This window comes from Microcebus murinus, chromosome 2 (assembly GCF_040939455.1).
Source record: "Microcebus murinus isolate Inina chromosome 2, M.murinus_Inina_mat1.0, whole genome shotgun sequence".
NCBI lineage: Eukaryota > Metazoa > Chordata > Mammalia > Primates > Cheirogaleidae > Microcebus > Microcebus murinus.
Window position 1 is genome coordinate 92,141,234 of NC_134105.1, and position 21,799 is coordinate 92,163,032.

A 21,799-nucleotide genomic window follows, 5' to 3' on the forward strand; every position below is an offset into this window, starting at 1 on the left:
AGCTGCTGTATATAGTTGATTATTTTTCTAGAAATGATAATTGAGTAACGTAGGTTAAAACTTATCAGGAATGTAGTTGAACATCTTGTTAGTAGGATTAGATTTAAAAATGAGTACTGCCATGATTTGCATATTTTATTCTCTTAAATATAATTTCTCCTTTTCGTACTGCTCTAGTTTCCCCCTGCATTTGAGAAGATGCTCAAGTTATACTCCATTTAGTCAAAAATAACTACCAGGGAATAGTCATTGTCACAAACAGGAATTTTGTACTGCAACCACAAGGTAAGAGGTTTTTTTTAAAACTTTGTACAGTAAATTTTGACAATGTAGAGATTTAATTGAGATCCAAATCTTACAAACCTTTGAAAGTTAAAAAAAAAAATAGTGTTTCTCATATAGCATCCTTTTCATAAGCTCAAGTGACAAACTTTTATTTGTAGTTTCCAATCCAATGTAAATAATATGAAAATACAAAACTTCTGACACGTATTTGCATATTACTTTTCTTTCAAAAGCTATTATCACATTATCATATCTTCATTATTGATATTATGAATATAGAATACTTATTTTAACTAGCAGTATTCTAGTAGTTTTATTTGCAGATGCACTTGCAGCCTATATTATAAATCCAGAGTTATATTAAATATTCCAAGATGGTGGTGGGTTTCTTGGTCCTTTGGGTTTTGAAAAACGATTCGCAAAACCTGGAAACAAAAAGAAATTTGAATGAAAAGAGAAAGTTTTTTATATAAAAATGAATACTTGGATTTTAGAGTATATTTTAATATATGCAAATACATGGATTTTTAAAAAAGGTTAGGCAGCATCTTTGATCAATTTAGTAATAGATTATAAAGACATTATAGTAATTTAAAGCTTAAATGATAATAGTTTAAGTTTATAGAGCACTTAAAAATTTAATAATGGTAATAATAATAGGACAAAGAACCCAGATTATGATAGCCTTTGGTAATTCAATATATAATATCATTTATTTATGGTTTTCTTTACCCACCACCTGTCCATCAAAAAAACAAAGCTGGGAAATTTCAATTTCACAAAAATAAGCACTATTACTTGCAAAATTATTGTATTAAACTCAGTTATACCTCTACTTCAGCCCAGAAAGCCATCAATTTACTGAGAGAGCATATTTGAAAAGCTTAGAAAAAATAATGAGAAATTCTGAAAAACTAAGTAGTTAAGTAATCATTTTTATTTATCTTTCTTCCTCAAACTTGGACCTGCACACCCACCCCAAAGAAGGAGGATGAGGAAATTTTTTACAATTAATGAAGGCTATTTCTGAATGCTGTCAAAAGATTTACAGATTGATGACACTGGTGGAGTTTTTTTGTTTTAATCACTTAAGCCAGCGTCCAACCTTTTTGGCACCAGGGACTGGTTTCATGGAAGACAGTTTTTCCACGGATCCCAGGGCGTGGGTGGGTGGAGCTCTGCAGTCCAGTCCCTAACAAGCCACAGACTGATACTGGTCCATGGCTCTAGGGCTTGGAGACTGCAGACTTAAGCAACATAGGACTTTTCTTTGATGACAATGTATTTTCACAGTATCTTACACTTAGCAACTTTAGGGGCTTAAATAAAGAAATGAAAGGTATACAGAGGAAGACCAGAGAGTGGGAAACTCAGATATTCCTAAACCTTTAATTTCATTAATCTTATAAAATATATTATCTACCTTAAAGAACTGATATAAGGATCAAATGAGATATTTGTTTTAAAAGTATCCAGTACAATGCCTGACACATAGTAACTACTCAAATGTTGCTTAAATCTGAACCTAAAAAACTGTACCAGAACTGAAGGAGGATAGTAGGGAAGGGGAAAGGAAGATTTTTTCATAAAAACCACTAAAATTAAATTTATTAATGGTGGTGATAAAAAAAATTGAGGGAGGGGTGGTACAGCCTAGTTCATGTACATTTTACTCCTCTAAGTGGTGAGAAAGAAGATAGAAGGAATACTTCAGATTAAATGATCTCACATAACAGTCAAAATCATCCCATCAGTGCAGATAGCTTGATTATAACCCTAGTGGACAGGGAATAGAAGTAAGGACATATGTAGGTACTGAGTATATAAAACTTTAGGAATACCTATATTGTCTCTGGTATTAGTCAAGTCTCAATAGTTTAGAACAATTGTGAGTTACCTTTTTTTACATGTGGGCCAACTAGGAAAATAAACCTAAATCATAATTTTTTTCATTCAATGAATATGAATGAAAAAGATTATTATTTGAATAATGCTGTTTTGAATAATATCATCTTACAATTTATATTTAAAAAGGAGTCTTCTTTAAAAAAGGAGCTAATAAAAAATGTGTTGCTTTTTAAGTATATAAAATCTTCAGATCTAGGCATATTTGAGAGGAAGCAACATGGAGGCAGCTTTCTAATATTTTATCCTCATATTAGATCACAGACTGTTGTAAAGTTGGGTGGGCCTTGCATTACTAAAGAGATATCACTGAGAGAAAAGGAGGCAGAGAGCATTTATGTTCAAAGGAAACTATGAAAAAATAGTTTTTTACACTTTATACAATATTCTATGTAAATGGATATTTTAGCTAAATGATTTCCTAAAATTTATAACTTCTTTTTCTTAATTATAACATTGTAAACCTTACAGTTAATGAAAGCCAAAGAAAATTTTATGGCTAAAGAAACAGATCCAGAGATTCTAGTTAAACATTTTGTGAAGGCGGCATGGTGACCATAACCCAGGTGAGGCAGAGATTGCTACCTGTCCACCATAATCTTTCTTTGCTTCTTCCTCAGATAGAAATGTATCTAGGCAATTGTATCTGTCTGCCCAGCAATATTACATTTCCCAGTCTCTCTTGCAATTTAGTTATAGCACATGTCTAAGTTCTCTTCAAGGGAATGTGAGCTGACAGTCATGTTGCCACTTCCAGGCCAGTGCCTTAAGACCAGAAGAAGAGGCCATACCTCCTCCATATATTTCTCTTCTCTTGCCACCTGCAATCTGAATGTGACAACAACCTAATTTTCACAGTACAAATAGGCACAATACTATTAAGCAGCAATTCTCAAAAGTGTGTTCCAGGGACTAACTCCTGGGGGTCCCCTAGGCCCTCTCAGAAAGTCTGCTTTTTGGTTAATAATAATTTTTAGTAGTAATATCCTACTACTAATTGCTGTACTTCTTACAAAAAATTAGATTGTATGTGATACTGTTTTAAATAGTACCATGAATATATATCACATAGAATAACAGAATGCTTAAAATAATATAAAATTATCATTTTACATTTATAGCTTATAGTTAGGAGCAACTGGGTGAGTAATTCCTTTAAGCTGTCAGAATTGTACTTCATCTCCTACTGTTGAATGAGTTATAAGATTAGATATCAGCAGCTGCAATTCTTTTTATCACACTTGCATGTTTTTTATAACTTTGCTTTAGATACAAACCAGAATATCATACCATCTCAATTTCTTCATTTGGCTAGTCATATTTATTTACTATATGCCAACATAATAATTTGGCTACTTAGCTTTATTTTTTGCATATGCTAGATAATTTAGTTCTATGTGTGATGTTAAAAGGTAGCTGAGGTTAAAATTAAAAAGATAAATTGCATGAAAAAGAATATAAATATAAGGACTGATACATACAACCATAAATCATATTTACATTTGTATCTGTATATTATAAATGGATAATTTAGATACTTTGTTAAAACTCTGCTGTAAAATAACACACATACCAAAATTAAGAAAGGAGCTGGAGTTATTTGACTGAACAGATTCTGCATGCTTGCTTGGCGGTGAAGAATTACAGATACCTAGAATCAAAAGAAACAATGTAAGGGAAAGACTAAAAACAAATTCAGATTACTGTTTGTGAGATTGCATAATTGTTGAGCTTAAACATTTCCTCCACAGTAATTAATACTCCCAAATAAATATATCACTATCAAATATTAACAAAATAAAGGTGCTTATAAATGAGCTGACACTATAGACTTCTCATTGTATGTGTGCTTTTTTTAAAGATTTATTTTCTTTGCAAACAGATTGTATAGTAAAGCCCAACACTAAAGAAACTTGCCAAAGGAATAAGATAGATCAAATATATATTATGAATCAGCTTTTTTAGGGATTCACATTTTGGCTTTGGACTTCATCTTACTTTGCTCTGTGATCACTCTTAGTACATTTTTAAATCATCTGTTCTCCACATTAATTTATTCATGGCAAGTTTGTGATTTTTCTTACACTCTCCTCTCCTCTTATAATCTTCATTCTACTTTCCAGCCTACTTTTTTTCACATTATAGATGATTCTAATTTAGACCCATAATCCCCCAAAAGCATTGTTATGCTACTGCTTTGTTTTGCTACTTTAGTTATTTACAGGTAGCTACTTTGATATAGTCATGTATCAGTTTCTGCCCAGTTTTGAAAACAATCCAGTGAAATTCCACATTTTTTACATGTACTATGTTGCAGTGAAAAACAGATAATTCCAAATTTGTATAAACTTCCTAACAAACAGCATATAAATAGGGAGAAATTAGTAAATATTTTTTTGATGGTGTTTTCAGAATGCAGTATGAGAACTACATACATGTGTTTGCACATACACACCTAATACTAGGCTTCAAGAAACACCTTTCTCTTCCAGGAGGTACCTGAGTATGAATCACTGGATTACATAGTGAATTTCAATCAAATCTAATTAAAATACATGTTTATTGAATACCCACTATACGCCAAGCATTGAGCTAGACACTGAAGACAGAGATGTGAATATAAAGTGGATGAAGGTAAGAAAGTTCAGGAGATACAAGTAATCTCTGTACTGCATATAAGCTGAGAATTGTATACATGCCTCAAAAAGAAAACAATTATCCCAAAGGGAAATTTTTCTTTTATAAAAGAGGCAAAGATTCTGCACATATACATATCAGAAAGAGCTGCTATTTTGCATATTGGCATGTCATAGATATTTTTATGCTACTTGCCTAGCATTCAGTCCCTCTTCTGATAAAATAACTTGAATTTTCCTATGGGAAACCATCCCTGCCCAATTTTCAGTTCCCATACTTCCAGTGGAGCTGATTCTACCTCATTCCTGATTGGTCAGTATCTACATGTAACAAGTGTTAAATATTAGATGTGACATTATCCTGCCTAATCAGAACTTTAAATATACTGGCAATAATTGCTTCGGGGACTGGCAAGTGAACCAAGCCAAGATAATCAGGCCCAATCAGCAATAGTCATCAGACTGTTGCTTGAGAAACCAGGAAAGGGCTGTTTTTTTTCCATCATAAGCCTCAACTCACAGGGTAAAAGCTTGCCTACAATGAGCTAACACAGAGTGAAACAAACCTGACAGATGGAATGAGAGAGTAGGTTCTGATTCCATCATATGAACCCTTGGTTACAAGCCAATAAATTCTCCTTTTCTGCTTAAGTCAGCTTAAGTTGGGTTTTCTGTCACTTGCAACTAAAGGATTTCTGAGCAATTCCAAAGTTTCCCACCAAAAGTTGGCACCAGGCATCATAGTTGACAGCTTCCATTCTTATCACCCTATAATTCATTCTTCGTACAGCAGCCAAGATGATCTTTTTAAAAAAAAAAAAAAATGGGGCATGTAACATCTCTGCCTAAAACCTTTTTATAGCTTCCCATTGCACTTAGAATAAACTCTAAACTATTTAACCACTTTGATATGGCGCTCACCGGCCGCAAAACCTTGCCCACAGCCAGCACTCATAGTCTGCACAATAGTTTGTGCTGTGCATTGACAACAAATCTGTTTTGTGCTTGATGAGGAAAGCTTTAAAGCACTGAAAGCTTGTTTTATTTTACAGGCAGCTTTACTTGTAACGTAAATCAGAATAGGTAACATATACATATATGTTTTTATTACGTTATTTTTAAATGTTCACAATTTTATTTTGATAAATGAAAAATTAGAAAAGTCAATTCAAACTTATAGACTAAAGTCGACACTCAGCTGTGCGCCTTCACATCACGGCTGTCGGCTACAGTTGACGCTTGGCTATGCGCGTTCATCTGTGGCTATTGGCTATAGTCGACACTCGTACCAAAGTGGTTAACATGACCCATAAGAATCTGACTACTCCTCCCTCATCTTTCCAGCCTCACCTTACTTCTGTCTCCTCTTTACTTACTACCCTGCAGCTCTGATGGCTTTTTTTCAGTTCCTACAACACAACAAATTCTCACACTTCAGAGGTTTTTTTCCCCACTATCTGGAATACTCTCCCCATACTTTGCCTGGCACACAGGAGGCACTAACCAAATATTGCTTGATTGATTGATTGTTTGATTGAATGAATGAAAAACACTAACTAGGCTTAGATGCTAGCTTAAAATAACAGATGAACACCACATAAACAGAAGCAAAAACAAAGACCATATGATCCTCTCAATAGATGTAGAAAAGGCATTTGACAAAATTCAACCCCCTTTTATGATAAGAACACTTAACAAAATAGGCATAGACGGGGCTTACCTAAAAATGATACAAGCCATATATGACAAACTCACAGCCAACATCATACTGAATGGGGAAAAATTGAAAGCATTCCCACTTAGAACTGGAATAAGGCAAGGTTACCCACTATTTCCACTTCTGTTCAACATAGTGCTGGAAGTCTTTGCTATAGCAATCAGACAAGAGAGCGGAATTAAGGGCATCCAAATGGGAGCAGAGGAGATCAAACTCTCACTCTTTGCTGATGATATGATATATCTAGAAAACCCAAGGATTCAACCAAGAGACTCCTTGAATTGATAAATGAATTCAGTAAAGTCTAGGATACAAAATCAATACACACAAATCAGAGGCATTCATATACGCCAATAACAGTCGAAGTGAGAACTAAATCAAAATACTCAATTCCCTTCAAAATAGCAACAATGAAAATAAAGTACCTAGAAATATATTTAACTAAGGAGGTAAAAGACCTCTACAAGAAGAACTATGAAACAGTGAAGAAGGAAATAGCAGAGGATATAAACAGGTGAAAGCCCATACCATATGTTACTCACATATCTCAAACCCAAACCAGCCTCAGCTATAAAATCAATGTAAGATAAACTCATTATCTTAAACCTTAAACTCATTATCATAAATAAATAAATAAATAACAGATGAAGAATCCTAATTTCATTAAAAGTAGGACCAGCTTTAACTATAGACCAGTAAGAGATTCAGGCTAAGGGGAGAACAAAGGGAATTCTGGAGTTGTAAACCATCTATAAGAGGTAGAGGAGACAGATGAAGTACAGGCAGATAGATAAGTCTAAAGCTTCAGGATCAATTTTGGAGACTAGATGCCCTTCTTCATTTAAAGGAAAAAGACCAGAGGATCAAGATAACTGAAAAATAGAAATACAGCACAGCTTAGATCCAAAGAATGACCTGGAAGCATTTACTTAGAATAAGACTGTCTCTGAGAGCACCACCATATCTCAAAGCTATGCCAATCTAAATCTACCTGAAGTTTCTATTTCTTTGTTTGATATCCTCAGACAGAGTTGGAGCTAGAGAAAGAACACAGTGTTTCATAAGCTAAACTGATCAAACCAGTCTTTGGCTGGCTATTCAAATCACTCATTTCTTTGCTTTTTGGCTATTTTATTTCCCCTGTTTCCCGCCATAGTTTCCTTTTGAAATGTTTAAATTCTCTTTTGAATAAATTTAGGAGAAAGGGTATATTTTCCAACCATACTCTAGCCATTATGAATGAGAAATCAGTTCATTTCAGAGATCAGGTAGGATAGCAATGATAGCAAACTAGCTCAAGAATCTGGAGTTTATGGATAGGGAGATAGAGTGAAAACCCAAAAGGAAAAGGTAAGATTCCACTATAAACCTTCTTACTTAGACTATACCTTAAATCAGATTTTCTCAATGCTCTTTGTCCCTCCCTATAGCACCAATATTACTTAAAGTAACTATTTAGTCCTTTGTGATTAACCCAATGAATCAAAATTTTAAAAAGTGTAGCACCATGTTTTATATATTTTATATTTGTAAATAAGGATTTCTAAGATAAATTCTCACAGTTTCAGGAGTCTATGGGCTTTATTTTCATTATAATAAAGCAAAAATAGTAAGCAACAGACTTATTGCTAATAATACTTGGTAAAAATGGAAATGTGTCAATGCTTTGCTTATTTCATGAAGTCACAACACATTTGTTTCACAATATGCTTTGCTGTGACTATTTTCAAAGAAAATACATCTGAGGTTAGACTGCTAGGAATTTTAAATAATACATGTATGGCAGCATCTTAGGATGGTTAGGAACATTGTACTAATTATTATTTATGTCTGTTAAACAAAAATTTTTCCATCCCTCTAATCCCTGCCCAATATTAGCACTGTGCAGTCTAGTACAATGTACAAGGCTCAGGGGCGAGTGTTCTGACCCATAGGATACTAGAGGGGCTCTGCTTAGGAAAAATATTGTTAATTTTTTACAGAGTGGTTATATAAAGAAAAGTTATATAATTATGAAAGTAATATAAGAAACATATAACTTACTCTTTTTCATGTTTTGCAAAATTTTGAAACTCTACAAACATGAAGAAAGGGAAAATGTTAGTTTTTTCCTGTGAAATCCAAAATCCTTTAATCAAGTAGAAGCATAGACTTAAATCAAAAGGATTAATTCCTTTAAAAGTAGCCATGAAAATGCAGTTATTTTTCCATCTTGCCATTTTTAATTCAGTGCAAAATCTCCACTTGATTTTATCTTGCTATTTTTACCACCCATATAAGTATCTCACTATATATTTAGAAATAATGCTTTGAGAATATCAAGGGAGAAAAATAAAGTTCCTACTTCTTTCCTTTATTAGGACCATTTCAGAACCCACAGTGGCTTCAGAATATAGCTGTAATATGTAACCATTCATATTCTTGCTGACTGTATTCTGTACTAAATTTACTAAGGCCCACTTCCATACTGTTAGCCATGATACTTCCTTCTCCCTTCTCTCAGCAAACCCATGTCTTCTGCCTTCTTGATGGTGGAATTTCTAACTTATTTCTTCAAGAAACCTACCCAAATTTCTTCTTTACTCCACACTTGCTTGGCATACTTGTTTTTAATCTGCTTCATGGTATTTTATTCTTCTTGATAATTTTCATGTTGTTTCTTATAGAGGTGTACTGTTCCAACAGATTAACTATACTCTTTTCAAGGGCAGATAGATGTCCTTGATGACATTTCTATTTTCCTAACACCAGACAGAAATGTACTCTTATATAAATAGATATTTAATACATTTTTAGGTATTTAAAAAAATAATTAATTTACAATTTTAAAAATCCTAGCAAAAATACTCATATCCTTGTTTTCCTCTACCCAGTTTAGAACCCTTTCCCTGTAGTTAACTACTGTTAGTTTCTTATGTATCCTTCCTGAGTTACTTATGAATATATAAGTAAATATACATATAGATCATATTTTCCCCTTTTAAGCAAAATTTAATAAATTATATATAAATATATTGAGAGAATCCTCATTTTTGTTTTTAGCTGCATGGCATTCTATTGTATGGCTATACCATGGTTTATGACTTAACTTAGTTCCCCTAATGATAAATGTTGTTTCTAGTCATATGCTCTTATAAATAATGCTGTGGTGAATACCTGGTATACATGTCATTTCATATGTGTACAAGCATATTTGTAGGATAAATTTCACTTAGTGAAATTGTTGCATTAAAGGATATATACATTATAATTTTGATATTGCTAAATTGCCCTCCATAGAAGTTGTACCATTTGACATTCCCAACAACAATATGGGGTGTGTTTATTTCCCCATAGTCTCCCTAACAGAGAGCATACTCAAACTTTTGGAATTTGCCATTCTGGTAGATGAAAAACAATATATCATTGTGGTTTTAATTTGTATTTCTCTTATTATGAATGAGGTTGAACATATCAAATGTTTAAAGGGCAGACCATAGTCATTTATTTTCTTTGAACTACATGATCATAAACTCTTTGAAATATAAATATATGAACTCTGATCATATATTTTTGCCCATTTTTATTTTAAGGTTATTATTTTCTATGAATTTTTAAGAGCTCTTTGTATATTAAAGAAATAACCCGTTTTCTATGATGTTAGTTGCAGATTTCTTTTCCAATTTGTTTTTTGTCTTTTATTTATTTATTTATTTTTCTTTATCGTTTTTTTTTTTTTTTTTGAGACAGGGTCTCTGTCACCCAGGCTAGAGTGGAATGTTATGATCATAGCTCACTGCAACCTCCAACTCCTGGGCTCAACCCATCCTCCTGCCTCAGCCCTATGAGTAGTTGGTATTACAGCACACAACCACACTCAGCAAATTTTTCTATTTTTTGCTTTATTTTTATCTATTTATTCATTTATTTATTTGCAGTTTTCTGGTTATTCTTTCTCCTCCCCTACCTCATATGAACTTTGGAATCAAGACTCTCTAGTTCCATGAATAAACACATTGATAGTTGTATTGGGCATCTTTCAAATTTTTAAATCAACCTTAGGGAGAAATAAGTCCTTAACTAAGTTGTATTTTTTTCTCCTTTGTGGTTTCCTTCCATTAATTTTTATTGTTGTGAAATTAACAGTTTTAGTAAAGATATTTACTCTAATTTTTCTTCTTAATGCTGGGGACGGGGAAACCTTCAAAAATGGAAAATCTCTGGCTTGTTTTATAAAACTCCCATCTTCTCTTCTTTTGTTTCATTTGCTGTTACCATGTGAATGAACCCAGCTATCTTCTTTACCTTACTTCTTGTGAAATTTTTTCCAGGAGTCTTCAATGTCTGTTTTGAAGATGTTGAATTTTCCATGGTGTCAGGATAACTAGTACAATATGTTTCTATAGATTGGGCCTGCATACCTTTAAAAAAAACAAGGAGAAAAAGAATTTTGTGGTATAGCTTCTTAAGCCTATGGGTTATATATAGATATATATTCAGTAATGCTTGGCTTTCTTTTTTCTTTCTTTCTTCCTTTCTTTCTTTCTTTCTTTCTGTCTGTCTTTCTTTCTGTCTTTCTTTCTTTCTGTCTTTCTTTCTTTCTGTCTTTCTTTCTGACAAGGTCTCACTCTGTTGCCCAGGCCGGATGGAGTGCAGTGGTATAATCATAGCTGCCTGTAACCTGGAACTCCTGGGCTCAAGGTAATTTTTAAAAATATTTTTGTCGAGAGGGGGGTCTCACTATGTTGCCTAGATTGGTCATGATCTCCTGACCTCAGGTGATCCTCCCACCTCAGCCTCCCAAAGTGCTGGGATTATAGGCATGAGCCACCATGCCTGGTCTTAGCTTGGCTTTTTTAGGCATTTTTTACTACATATTCTGGGCTTTTGTTTTTAATTTTTTTAATTGCCTATTATTTCTGGAGAACATTATGGGCTTTTTAAATGTACTCTTATTTGATCATTCTTTGTACTTTTTCCATTTAGGTCCTACTTTACTGCTAATCTTTTAACTTTCTCATTTTTGTAACTTTTTTTTTGGAGAGAAAATACTGCTACTTACAATCTTCATCAGCAAGAAAGAAGGACTCTAGAGTTCTTTCTGGGAGTGGAGGTGGGGGGGAAGAAGAACGATCTTGATGTAGATCTGTGATTTTAAAAAAAGTATACAACAAAGCAAAGAAATCTATCAATTAAAAAGTTATAAGTCATGATCCTTTTTGGCTTTCTGTAATTTTTTCAATTAATCAATCTTAACCACCAAATAAAAATTATCTGAACAGTGACTGGAGCCTCTAGAACTTTGTTCTCCTGTCTCTTTAGCAAATGAGTGTATGACTCATCCAAAACTTATAGCTTACTTCAGAAATATTCTTCCAAAGACATTGAAACTGAATTTAGTCAAGCTTCTAGATCTAACTACCATTTTACATGAAATCCTGGGGATAGAAGAACATGTTAAATGAAACCATGAGGTTACAATTAGCCAAATCCAGAATGTTAAGCAGCCTTTAAGACAAATGATCCACTCTCTTCAACAAATAAATGGCATGAGAAGATATTAAAAAGGAGAACTGTTACAGATTTTAAAAGACAGATTTAAAATTACTTAAACATATAAACCAAATGCAATGTGTAGACGTTGAATCTAAATTCAAATAAACCAACTGTTAAAAAACATTTTTGAGACAATTGAAGAAAATTGAACACAGTCTCGATATTAGATGCTATTAAGGAATTATTATTAATTTTATTGGTATGATAATGCTATTATGGTAGGTTTAAAATGTATGTTTGAAATTTTTTCTAATAAAGAATCTTAATTAACAGAGCTATTTTCCTACAATGTAAACTTCTAAAGATACACATGGTGATCTAGTGACATAAATGTCTCATTTTACAGTGCTGAGTATTATTACATATTAATACCTTTTAAAAACAAAAATGCAGTTAAGTGCTAAAGTCTCACCTATCATTGGTCATTGTGGTTTTGTAGGCCTTAGAATTTGTCTATAAATACGTTTTCTTATTTATTTCTTATATGATGGGCAGTATACAAAAGTATAGTACTTATTTCTAGCACCTAATTCAATAACTGGCAGACAGTAAGCATTTAATAAATATTTGATAACTACTCTTAAGCGTTAATAGTTTATCATCTTCCAGTTTGGTGTTAGGAGATATTTTAAGAATTAAAGCTGTTAGTTAATGATATCCTGGCAGATATCTTCCTAAAATACCATTTCATCTTAATACTCTCCTGATAATAACCCACAATGCATAACACTTACTGCATTAAATCTAAATTGCTAGGCAATATAAGCATTAAGTAGTACTCATATATCCTGATGATTCTAACACTGTGTAAGGTACACAGAACTTACTTAGTAAATGCTCATTTAATGATTAATAAAAATTATAATAGGTAATATTTAATGAGGACTTATTATTTGACAAGCACTGTGCTAAAAGCTTTATATGCATTATCTCACGTAATCCTCATAAAAATCCTCTAAGGGGTTCCATTCTACTCCTTTTACAAATAAGAAAAATAGATAACTAGAGAAAGTATGTAATTTAACCAAGGTTATGTATTTTGATAATTTTTGGTAGACTGGGGATTTGAAATTACAGCCTATCTGACCCCAAAGCCCATTTTTTTTAACTTCTATGTTATATTACCTATTTATATGTTTGAATAATACAATATGAATGAATATGTTAAGGGCAACTTCCACCTGTGATAATGTATGCAAAGTACCTAATAAATGCCCAGTACATGTTAGCTGTTGTTGTTATTCAATGTATAAAACAAACAAATCTCAGGAAAGTACTGAAGAAGCAATGGCAAATTAAAGAACTAAGTGGCATGCTCGCTTCAGCAGCACATATACTAAAATTGGAACTATACAGAGAAGATTAGCATGGCTCCTGCACAAGGATGACACGCAAATTCATGAAGCGTTCCATATTTAAAAAAAAAAAAATTGAACTAAGTGGCCAGAAATGATTTTCTAGAATCTCACTGTTAACAATGGTAAAACCTATATAATGGAAATGATGCAAAATTTTAAAAGATCCTATCTGAAATAATTTTTAAATGGTTATATATTAAGGAGCAGATTCTAAAATCTGTCTTCTCCTTGCCTTTCACAAAACAAAATTCCTAGTCTGGGAAACCTGGAAGTAAATCAATAAATAGCAGAAACTATTATGGGAACCAAGGACCCTCCTGAGGTGAATTACTCTAAATTGAATGAGCCATTCTTAGAGTACAAATTTTTAGGGCTGAATGTCATCTAAGGTCAAGAGAAATTTTTACCTGATTTGGAACTCCGGAATTTTACACTCTAGAAGAAAAAAGAAAAAGAAAGTGAAAGAATATTTATACAAATTCAAAGCAGAAAGTGGCACTTTTGAAATTATATTTCATATTCCTATAGAGATAGTTACAAAATGTAAACTCTATTTTCCTAATTCATAAGTGTGCTGAATTACAAAAAGCATCCTTAACTCTTTTTTTTTTTTTTTTTTGAGGCAGAGTCTCACTTTGTTGCCCAGGCTAGAGTGAGTACAGTGGCGTCAGCCTGGCTCACAGCAACCTCAGTCTCCTGGGCTCAAGCAATCCTTCTGCCTCAGCCTCCCGAGTAGCTGGGACTACAGGCATGCACCACCATGCCCGGCTAATTTTTTGTATATATATTTTTAGTTGGTCAATTAATTTCTTTCTATTTTTGGTAAAGATGGGGTCTCGCTCAGGTTAGTTTCGAACTCCTTACCTCGAAGGATCCACCGGCCTCCCAGAGTGCTAAGATTACAGGTGTGAGCCAAGGCTCCCATCTGTGGCATCCTTAACTCTTAATGGTGGTTTTTATATCCCATGGTAATTAGTCCTGAATCATTCCCCTTCTGACTTATTTCTTTCCTACTTAGAACATTTCCCTGAAAATTGAAGTAGAGATAAGTTGTTGAAATTGAAGTTATTTCATGACATTAGAAAAAGAGTGGTTGCTTTTTGCTCTCAGAGTTGTTAAAATGAAAACCATTAGGCTTATGCCGGTAATCCTAACACTTTGGGAGTCTGAGGCCAGAGGATCGCTTGAGCCTAGGAGTTCAAGACTAGCTGGGCAACATAATGAAAGACTTTTGTCTCTACAAGAAAAAAAAGGAAAAAAATAGGCAGGTGTGGTGGCCTGCACCTATCAGCCTACCTACTCGGGAGGCTGAGACAGGAGGATCACTTGAGCCCAGGAGTTTGAGGTTGCTGTGAGCTATGATCATACCACTGTACTCTAGCCTGGGCAACAGAGCAAGAACCTATCTCAAAAATAAATAAAGACCATTATATGTGTGCATATTATTAATAATACTAACAATTACTAGTACGTTAAAATTGTAATTTAAAAGGTAGAGAATATTTGCCTACCAGCATTTCATTGTAGGAACTTTTAAATGTTTTTTAACTGCTTTGCTGATATCTGAAATTTTAAGATAATTGGTTCACAGAACATATAGAAATACATAACACTGTTTGAAATGTAGATTTTTCTTCCAGAAGCAGGAAACATTATTCCAAAAGATTTATCTTAAATAATATGCATATCTGCCATTCATGATAAAGCCTACCAAATATATGAAACATTTATTTTTGCCTTAACTATCCTTCAGGAATCAGCTCAAATGTTTTCTCTTTCACTAAATCTTCCTTGATCACTTCCAACCCATGATCTCCCACACTTCTGAAACTCTTTACCCCTTATATGGCATTGATCATATTTGCCTTGTTATAATAAATACAGGCAAAAATAAAGACTTAGGTACACATCCTTTATCTCTACTACTAGACTATAAGTTTCTTATAGGCAAGAATTGTGACTTATACATCTTTTTTATCCCCCACATCCTCTAGCACATTGTTTTATATTTAGTATCTGCTTAATAGTTATTGAATGATAGGTGCTAAAAATGCAACAGTAGAACTTTGTTGAATCCAAATGAGAGTCAGAAAAAAAGTTATTGACCTTGCTTGGTCTAAGTCTCACGGAGTCATCAAATGTCTTTGGTTCAGGTGTTCCACTCCATTCTAGTGATGTTCCAATTTTTACCTTGACAGCCAAGGACGAGGATTTGGGAACACTTGATGAGAATTCTCCTGGAAGAAAGTGAATATGGTCTAATTCTTAGGAGTGGTATTCTTTTAGAAATCAAATGTTGCTCAGCAAATAACACATAAAACATTGAAAGAACCTGAGAAGTAATCTAGTTAATCCACACCTTATTTTATTCATAAACTGTACTCACCAGCTTCCTCTACCACAATAAATGATTCAGGTGTCCGTTCAGGAAGTGGAGGGGGAATTTCATCATCTATCCTTGGAGAAGTTGCTATCCAAAATGTCAGAAATATAATCACAGTTGTTAATTAGAATAATCCAAAGGAAATTCTTATATTCCAATCTAATATTAAATAGAAATATAACAGAATTTATGTATATATATATATATATATATATATATATTTTTTTTTTTTTTTTTTTTGAGACAGAGTCTCGCTCTGTTGCCAGGGCTAGAGTGCCATGGAGTCAACCTAGCTCACAGCAGGCTCAAACTCCTATACTCAAGGGATCCTCCTGCCTCAGCCTCCCAGGTTGCTAGGATTACAGGCGTGATCCACCATGCCTGGCCCAGAATTTATATTTAAATTCCATTAGAGTACCATTAAATTGGTATGATATTTGTTCACTTGAGGAAAAGGCAAAACAAATTATCTTGTCTTAAGGTGCAGACTCAGGAGGTGGTTGCTTATTCTTCAATCTTAATTATTTGTTTTAACGCATTAACTGCCATGTGAGTTGTATTTAACTCATGCTAGTTTTGAGCCCAGGACCTCATAAAGCATATATAACTCACTTATCTCTTCACTTTGGGAGCCATGTGAAGTATGTTTCAAGTTGCATATAACTCATACACAAAAAACAATTAAAAATTACAAATTTTTCATTAAATTAGAAAGGATCATTTTGTTTTCGAAGTTTTTATTCTATTTTCATAATAAAACACCATGACCCCAAGGAAAATAATTTTTCCTAGTGTAACAATGTGTTAAAAGCCCAGTAGTATTTTGATTGAGTAACTGAGTATTAGTTAATATAAAACAATATAAATTTAAGAAGCTTGGACTGTTTTCTACAGAATTCTTTCCTTTTGTTTCACATAGAATATATAATAAAGTATTATAAAGAACTTTTGACATGCCAAAGATTTAGTTATATAGTAGGCAAAATCATAAATATTTTAGTATCTCTTCTTAATGCCACACAGAATCCAATATGGGTGTTTTTCCTTTTTACAATACAATAGTATAATACAGTTTTCATAGAAACATGGAGAAGTTGTATAGAAAATATTAAAAGTTATTTTAAGAAATTTCCACCAGAGGGCACACATGTCAATGTTGCTACAATCCCTGAAAATAATGATTTGGTTTTTGATGTTGATGCTCAGAGAAGTCTTAGGTATTCTTGGTATCTAGAAAAAGAAAATACTTTTAAGTTGTAAAACAAGATTAAAATGCATAAAATAGTCTAATTGATAAGGAATTCCCTAGATCCAGATAAAATATTTTTGCAACAGAGCTACAAATGATATACACATCTATTAGGAAACTGTACAATAAATAATGCTATAGAAAAAAAGTTTTCTCTACTTCCTCTCTAGGTAGAGTATGCTTTATAAATTATTTGATGATATGCCTAAGAGAGTTAAACTTGCTCATTGCTTTCTCTCATCTTCTTCCAAATTATTCTATCAATTCTTCTCAATTCTATCAAATTATTATAATCATCTATAACAGGATATTCACTTCTACTTTCAAACTACTCAGTAAAACAAAACAATATACGTAATATGAAAAAATACAGAATTATAAAATAGATACAATTGGAAAGTAAACCTATATATAAGATAAAAATTTTACACAAAATACCAAACACATATTCTCATCTAAGTTATTATAAAAGGGCAGGAAATCAGGTCTTCCCCTTACTCCTGCAGGAAGAAGATTCAGTTCTTAGCAATATGTTCAACTCATTATAGCCACATGATTGTGCAACAAAAATTGTGAGTGACCATGTGGTGCTTTTGATCAAATTTTTTCTTCTGTTCTTTTGGAAGCTGCTTCTATATGTTAAGGGTAAATTATGGGTCTTTGGTACACATTTCTAAAAATGCCTTCTTTAGAAGTACTCGTGCTAGCACGGATCATGTACCAGATCTGACTGCCTCCACTGCTACCTGTTTCATGGAATATTACATGTTTGATGCTGCTATTTTCAACTTAATACATAATTAAAACACTCCTGGAATTTACTTCTTTGAGGATGAGAAGGAAAAGAAAGAGAAAGAAGCAGAGGAGAAGGGGAGAGTAAGATGAAGCTAAATATAGGAACAAAGTGAAATCTAACATTCTATATAAACTTTAAAAAATTAACTTACCCACTACAGCTGTCCCTTGGTTCAGTAGGGAGGGAAAATTGGATGGATGATTCTGTGCTAAAGAATCATGTGAATTATAATAAGAAAGGAAGGTTGTAGAAGATGTTGGCAACAAAGAACACGGAAAAATAGTTCCATCTTGCTTCTCAGCTAAATCAAGAGACATCTTAGAACCAGTACTACTTGGAGGCAATGATGAAAAATAAGGATCTTCTACTAAATCCATGTAAGAACATACACTAAAAGCACTAGACTCATTCTGCTTTACATTAGAGGCATTACACATTTGGTGCTTAGAGTCATATGGCAGTGAATAATTCAGTTCTGCTGAAGAAACATGCATCACTTTTTGAGCCTGCAATTTCACAAGACAAGAATCATGTGGTTGAGATTCCAAATAAGAAAAATTTTCCTTGATGTCCAACTCCTTGGTTTCTCTCTGCTGTATCAATTCAAAGGGAGTTGATTTGGTCCGTATTATTGGCTCCTTTGAATTAAAGTATCTTCCTACTGCATTTACAGGTTTAGAATTAGGACATGCCCCAGACAAAATGGAGCTCAAGTCCAAACTTTGATGCTTCTGAAGAGGTTCCCCAACTATTGGAAATGCCTTTGTCTGCCATTTCATGGTCGTGTCAACATTTTTGTTACAACCACAATTTAGCTCCAGAAAGTCAAAAGAAGTGCTCAATTTAGCAGGATGTAAATTTAACCCTTCCTTTGTACTTATTTCAGAAGTCCTAAAGTCCAAGGAAGAAACCTCTGTATTTTCCACCTTTGTCCTTTGCTTGCTCTGTTGGTTCATTATTTTTGCTTCTTTTATGGTACTAAAACAAAAAGAAAGAGTAATGATAATACCATCCCAGCATCACAATGAAGTGTAAACATGAGATTCCTTTCACAGATATAATTAGTCAACATTTAGATATGTAAATATGTACTCACCTTTTTGGTGAATTAGGAGAATAAGAATCTGCTTGTAGGGTGTGATTTTGCTCAGAAACTGAATGTTTTGCTTGACTCTTCAAGAGAAATAAGTCAGAGATTGGTTTTTAGTGAAACAATGTCAATGAGATATTTTAATATTTAGAAGGCCAGGAGTAATTTTTCAGAAAACATAAAAATTTTAAATAATTCATGAAAGTTAAAGAATTATACAGGTAGTAGGAAAAAATGATAAAAACAAGAAAAAGTTTATTAATAAGAATAATTCATGAAAGAGTTAGATGAGCTTCCAAAATATTGAACCCAGCAAGGCTTTTTCATATACTGATATCAAAATGATCAGAATAAAAGATTAATAATGGCCAAGTGAGGTGGCTCACTAATCCTAGCACTCTAGGAGCCAAAGAGGGAGGATTGCTTGAGGCCAAAAGTTCAAGAATGGCCTGAGCAAAAACAAGACCCCCGTCTCTACAAAAAATAGAAAAATTAGCTGGATGTGGTGGTGTGCACCTGTAGTCCCAGCTACTCAAGAAGCTGAGGAAGGAGGATCACTGGAGACCAAGAGTTTAAGGTTGCAGTGAGCTGTGATGACGCCACTGCACTCTAGCCCAGGTGACAGGAAGAGACTCTGTCTCAAAACAAAAACAAAAACAGAATAGTGTTATAAAAACTAGAAAGGATTTGCTTATAGCTTCATCTTTTCAAATATGAGAGTTCTTAAAAGTTCATGGGGAGTAACTTCAGTCTCAAGAACACTCTGCCTTCAGATATTTCAGCATCTCAACCCTATAGTTAATAGGTGCTTTTTACGTCCCTGTACCTGTCTCATCTTGTTCTACTTTTTCTACTTTTTTCTTCCCAGTCTAGGCATATTGGTTTTCTTGCCATTCTTTTAGCATGCCAAACTCATTTCCAGTTCAAGACTTTTATACTTACTATTTCCTCTGATTGATTTACTTTTTTTCCAGATTTTGCATGGCTAGCTCTTTCTAAGCAATTAGAACTCTGCTTAACTGTCATCTGCATAAGAAAATCTTCCCTGATCCAGCAACCTACAATCACACTTCAGTCTCTGCCCAGCTACTCTCAATCTTTATTTATTTATTTATTTATTTATTTATTTTTTACAGCAGTTATCACGTTACAAAACTTGTTACTGTAGTTCATGGAAACTTCTTTGAGACAGGGTCTCACCTGGGCTAGAGTGCAATGGCATGATCATAGCTTACTATGGCCTCAGACTCCTGGGCTCAAACATCCTTCTGTCTCAGCCTCCAGAGTAGCTGGGACTACAGAAGCACACCACCACTGCCAGCTAATTTTTTTAAAGAAGTTTTTTGTAAAGATGGGGTCTTGCTTATGTTCCCCAGGCTGGTCTTGAACTCCTGGCCTCAATCAATCCTCCTGTCTCAGCCTCCCAAAGTGCTAGGATTATAGGCATGAGCCACTGTGCCCAGTCTGGTTCATGGAATCTTAAGACACCATTGATTGTAAGATATATCCCAATTTCAGATAATTTAAAATACAACCAAAAAAAAAAATCATTTCAATTTTAAGATATCACCTATTAGGAGTTTAATTGTATCTCTCTAAAAGGTATGTTGAAATGTAACCCCTGATATCTGTGAATGTGACCTTATTTGCAAAATAGGGTCCTTGTGGATATAATTAGTTAGGATGTCATCATGGATTAAGTGGGCCCTAATACAATAATTTGTGACCTTAAAAGAAAAGAGACTCACAGGAAGAACACCATGTGTTGACAGAGGTAGAGATTAGAGTAATGTATCTACAAGCCAATGAATGCCAAGGATTGCCAACACAGAAACAAGGAAAAGGCAAGAAATATTCTTCTCCTAGAGTTGTCAGAGACAGCATGGCTGTGCTAAAACCTTGACTTCAGGCTTATAGTCTCCAGAACTGTAAGAAAATAATTTTTTATTGTTTTAAGATACCCCAGTTTGTAGTACTTGTTACAGCAGCCCTAGAAAACTAATACAGAGACTTTCATACCTCACTTTCAGTAATGGATAGAAAATAAGATCAGACAATCAATAAGGAAGTAGATCACTTGAAAAACAGGTAAACCAAATAGACCTAACAGACATATATAGAACACTCCATCTAACAATAGCAGAATACACATTCTTCTGAAGTGCACATGGAACATTCTTCAGGATAGACCATAAGTTAGGCCAGAAGCAAGTCTTAATAAACTTTAAAAGATTGAAGTCATACAAAATACCTTTCCAAATTATAGTGGAATAAAGCTAGAAATCAGTAACATAAAGAAAACTTGAAAATGAACAAATATGTAGAAATTAAACAGCATACTCTTAAATAACCAGTGGGTTAAAGAAAAAAATTACAAGGAAAATTAGAAAATACCTGAAACAAATGAAAACAAAGACTTAACAAAACAAAGCTTATGAGCTACAATGAAAACAGTATTGAGGAAAATTTACAGCTGTAAATGCATACATTAAGAAAGAAGAAAGATCCCAAATCAATAACCTAACTTTACACATTAAGCAACTGGAAAAAGAAGAGCAAACCAATCCCAAAGCTAGCAGAAGGAAGGAAATATTAAAGATTGGTGTGGATATAAATGAAATAGAGACTAGGAAAGAAAATAGAGAAACTCTACAAAACTAAAAGTTTCGTCTTTGAAAAGATCAACAAAACTGACAAAACTTTAGCTGGATTGACTAAGGAAAAAAGGAAGACTCAAATTACTAATATTAGAGATGAAAGTGTGGCCATTACTACCAATTTTATAGATATAAAAATAATTATAAGAGGCTGGGTATGGTGGCTTATGCCTGTAATCCTAGCACTT

At 33.5% G+C, this 21,799-nt stretch overlaps 1 protein-coding gene, 1 long non-coding RNA gene and 1 other non-coding gene across 7 annotated transcripts in view; 2 read left to right on the top strand and 1 right to left on the bottom strand.

Moving 5' to 3' along the window:
• LOC105878734 (uncharacterized) overlaps window positions 1-21,799 on the top strand; it is an 84,670-nt gene that overhangs the window by 1,540 nt on the left and 61,331 nt on the right. For 2 of the 4 annotated variants that reach the window (XR_012918134.1, XR_012918135.1), the window contains exon 2: window positions 178-11,223. This is a non-coding gene — a long non-coding RNA (uncharacterized LOC105878734). Of the gene's footprint in view, window positions 1-177; window positions 11,224-11,508; window positions 11,733-21,799 lie in introns of those variants that run through there. The other 2 variants (XR_012918137.1, XR_012918136.1) reach the window with 2 other exon arrangements.
• Window positions 266-21,799, bottom strand: part of PTPN22 (protein tyrosine phosphatase non-receptor type 22) — a 58,223-nt gene continuing 36,689 nt past the window's right edge. For both annotated transcript variants that reach the window (XM_075999997.1, XM_012778433.2), the window contains exons 12-21: window positions 18,961-19,037; window positions 18,016-18,842; window positions 15,823-15,906; window positions 15,543-15,673; window positions 13,844-13,871; window positions 11,585-11,668; window positions 10,828-10,943; window positions 8,587-8,617; window positions 3,764-3,841; window positions 266-710 (exon numbers count right to left, since the gene is read on the bottom strand). In XM_075999997.1, the coding sequence (XP_075856112.1) occupies window positions 646-710; window positions 3,764-3,841; window positions 8,587-8,617; window positions 10,828-10,943; window positions 11,585-11,668; window positions 13,844-13,871; window positions 15,543-15,673; window positions 15,823-15,906; window positions 18,016-18,842; window positions 18,961-19,037 (1,521 nt within the window). In that variant the 3' untranslated portion in view covers window positions 266-645. The remainder of the gene's footprint in view (window positions 711-3,763; window positions 3,842-8,586; window positions 8,618-10,827; window positions 10,944-11,584; window positions 11,669-13,843; window positions 13,872-15,542; window positions 15,674-15,822; window positions 15,907-18,015; window positions 18,843-18,960; window positions 19,038-21,799) is intronic.
• Window positions 13,391-13,497, top strand: LOC142869706 (U6 spliceosomal RNA). Its single transcript, XR_012918280.1, has one exon. It is a non-coding gene; the product is annotated as a U6 spliceosomal RNA (small nuclear RNA).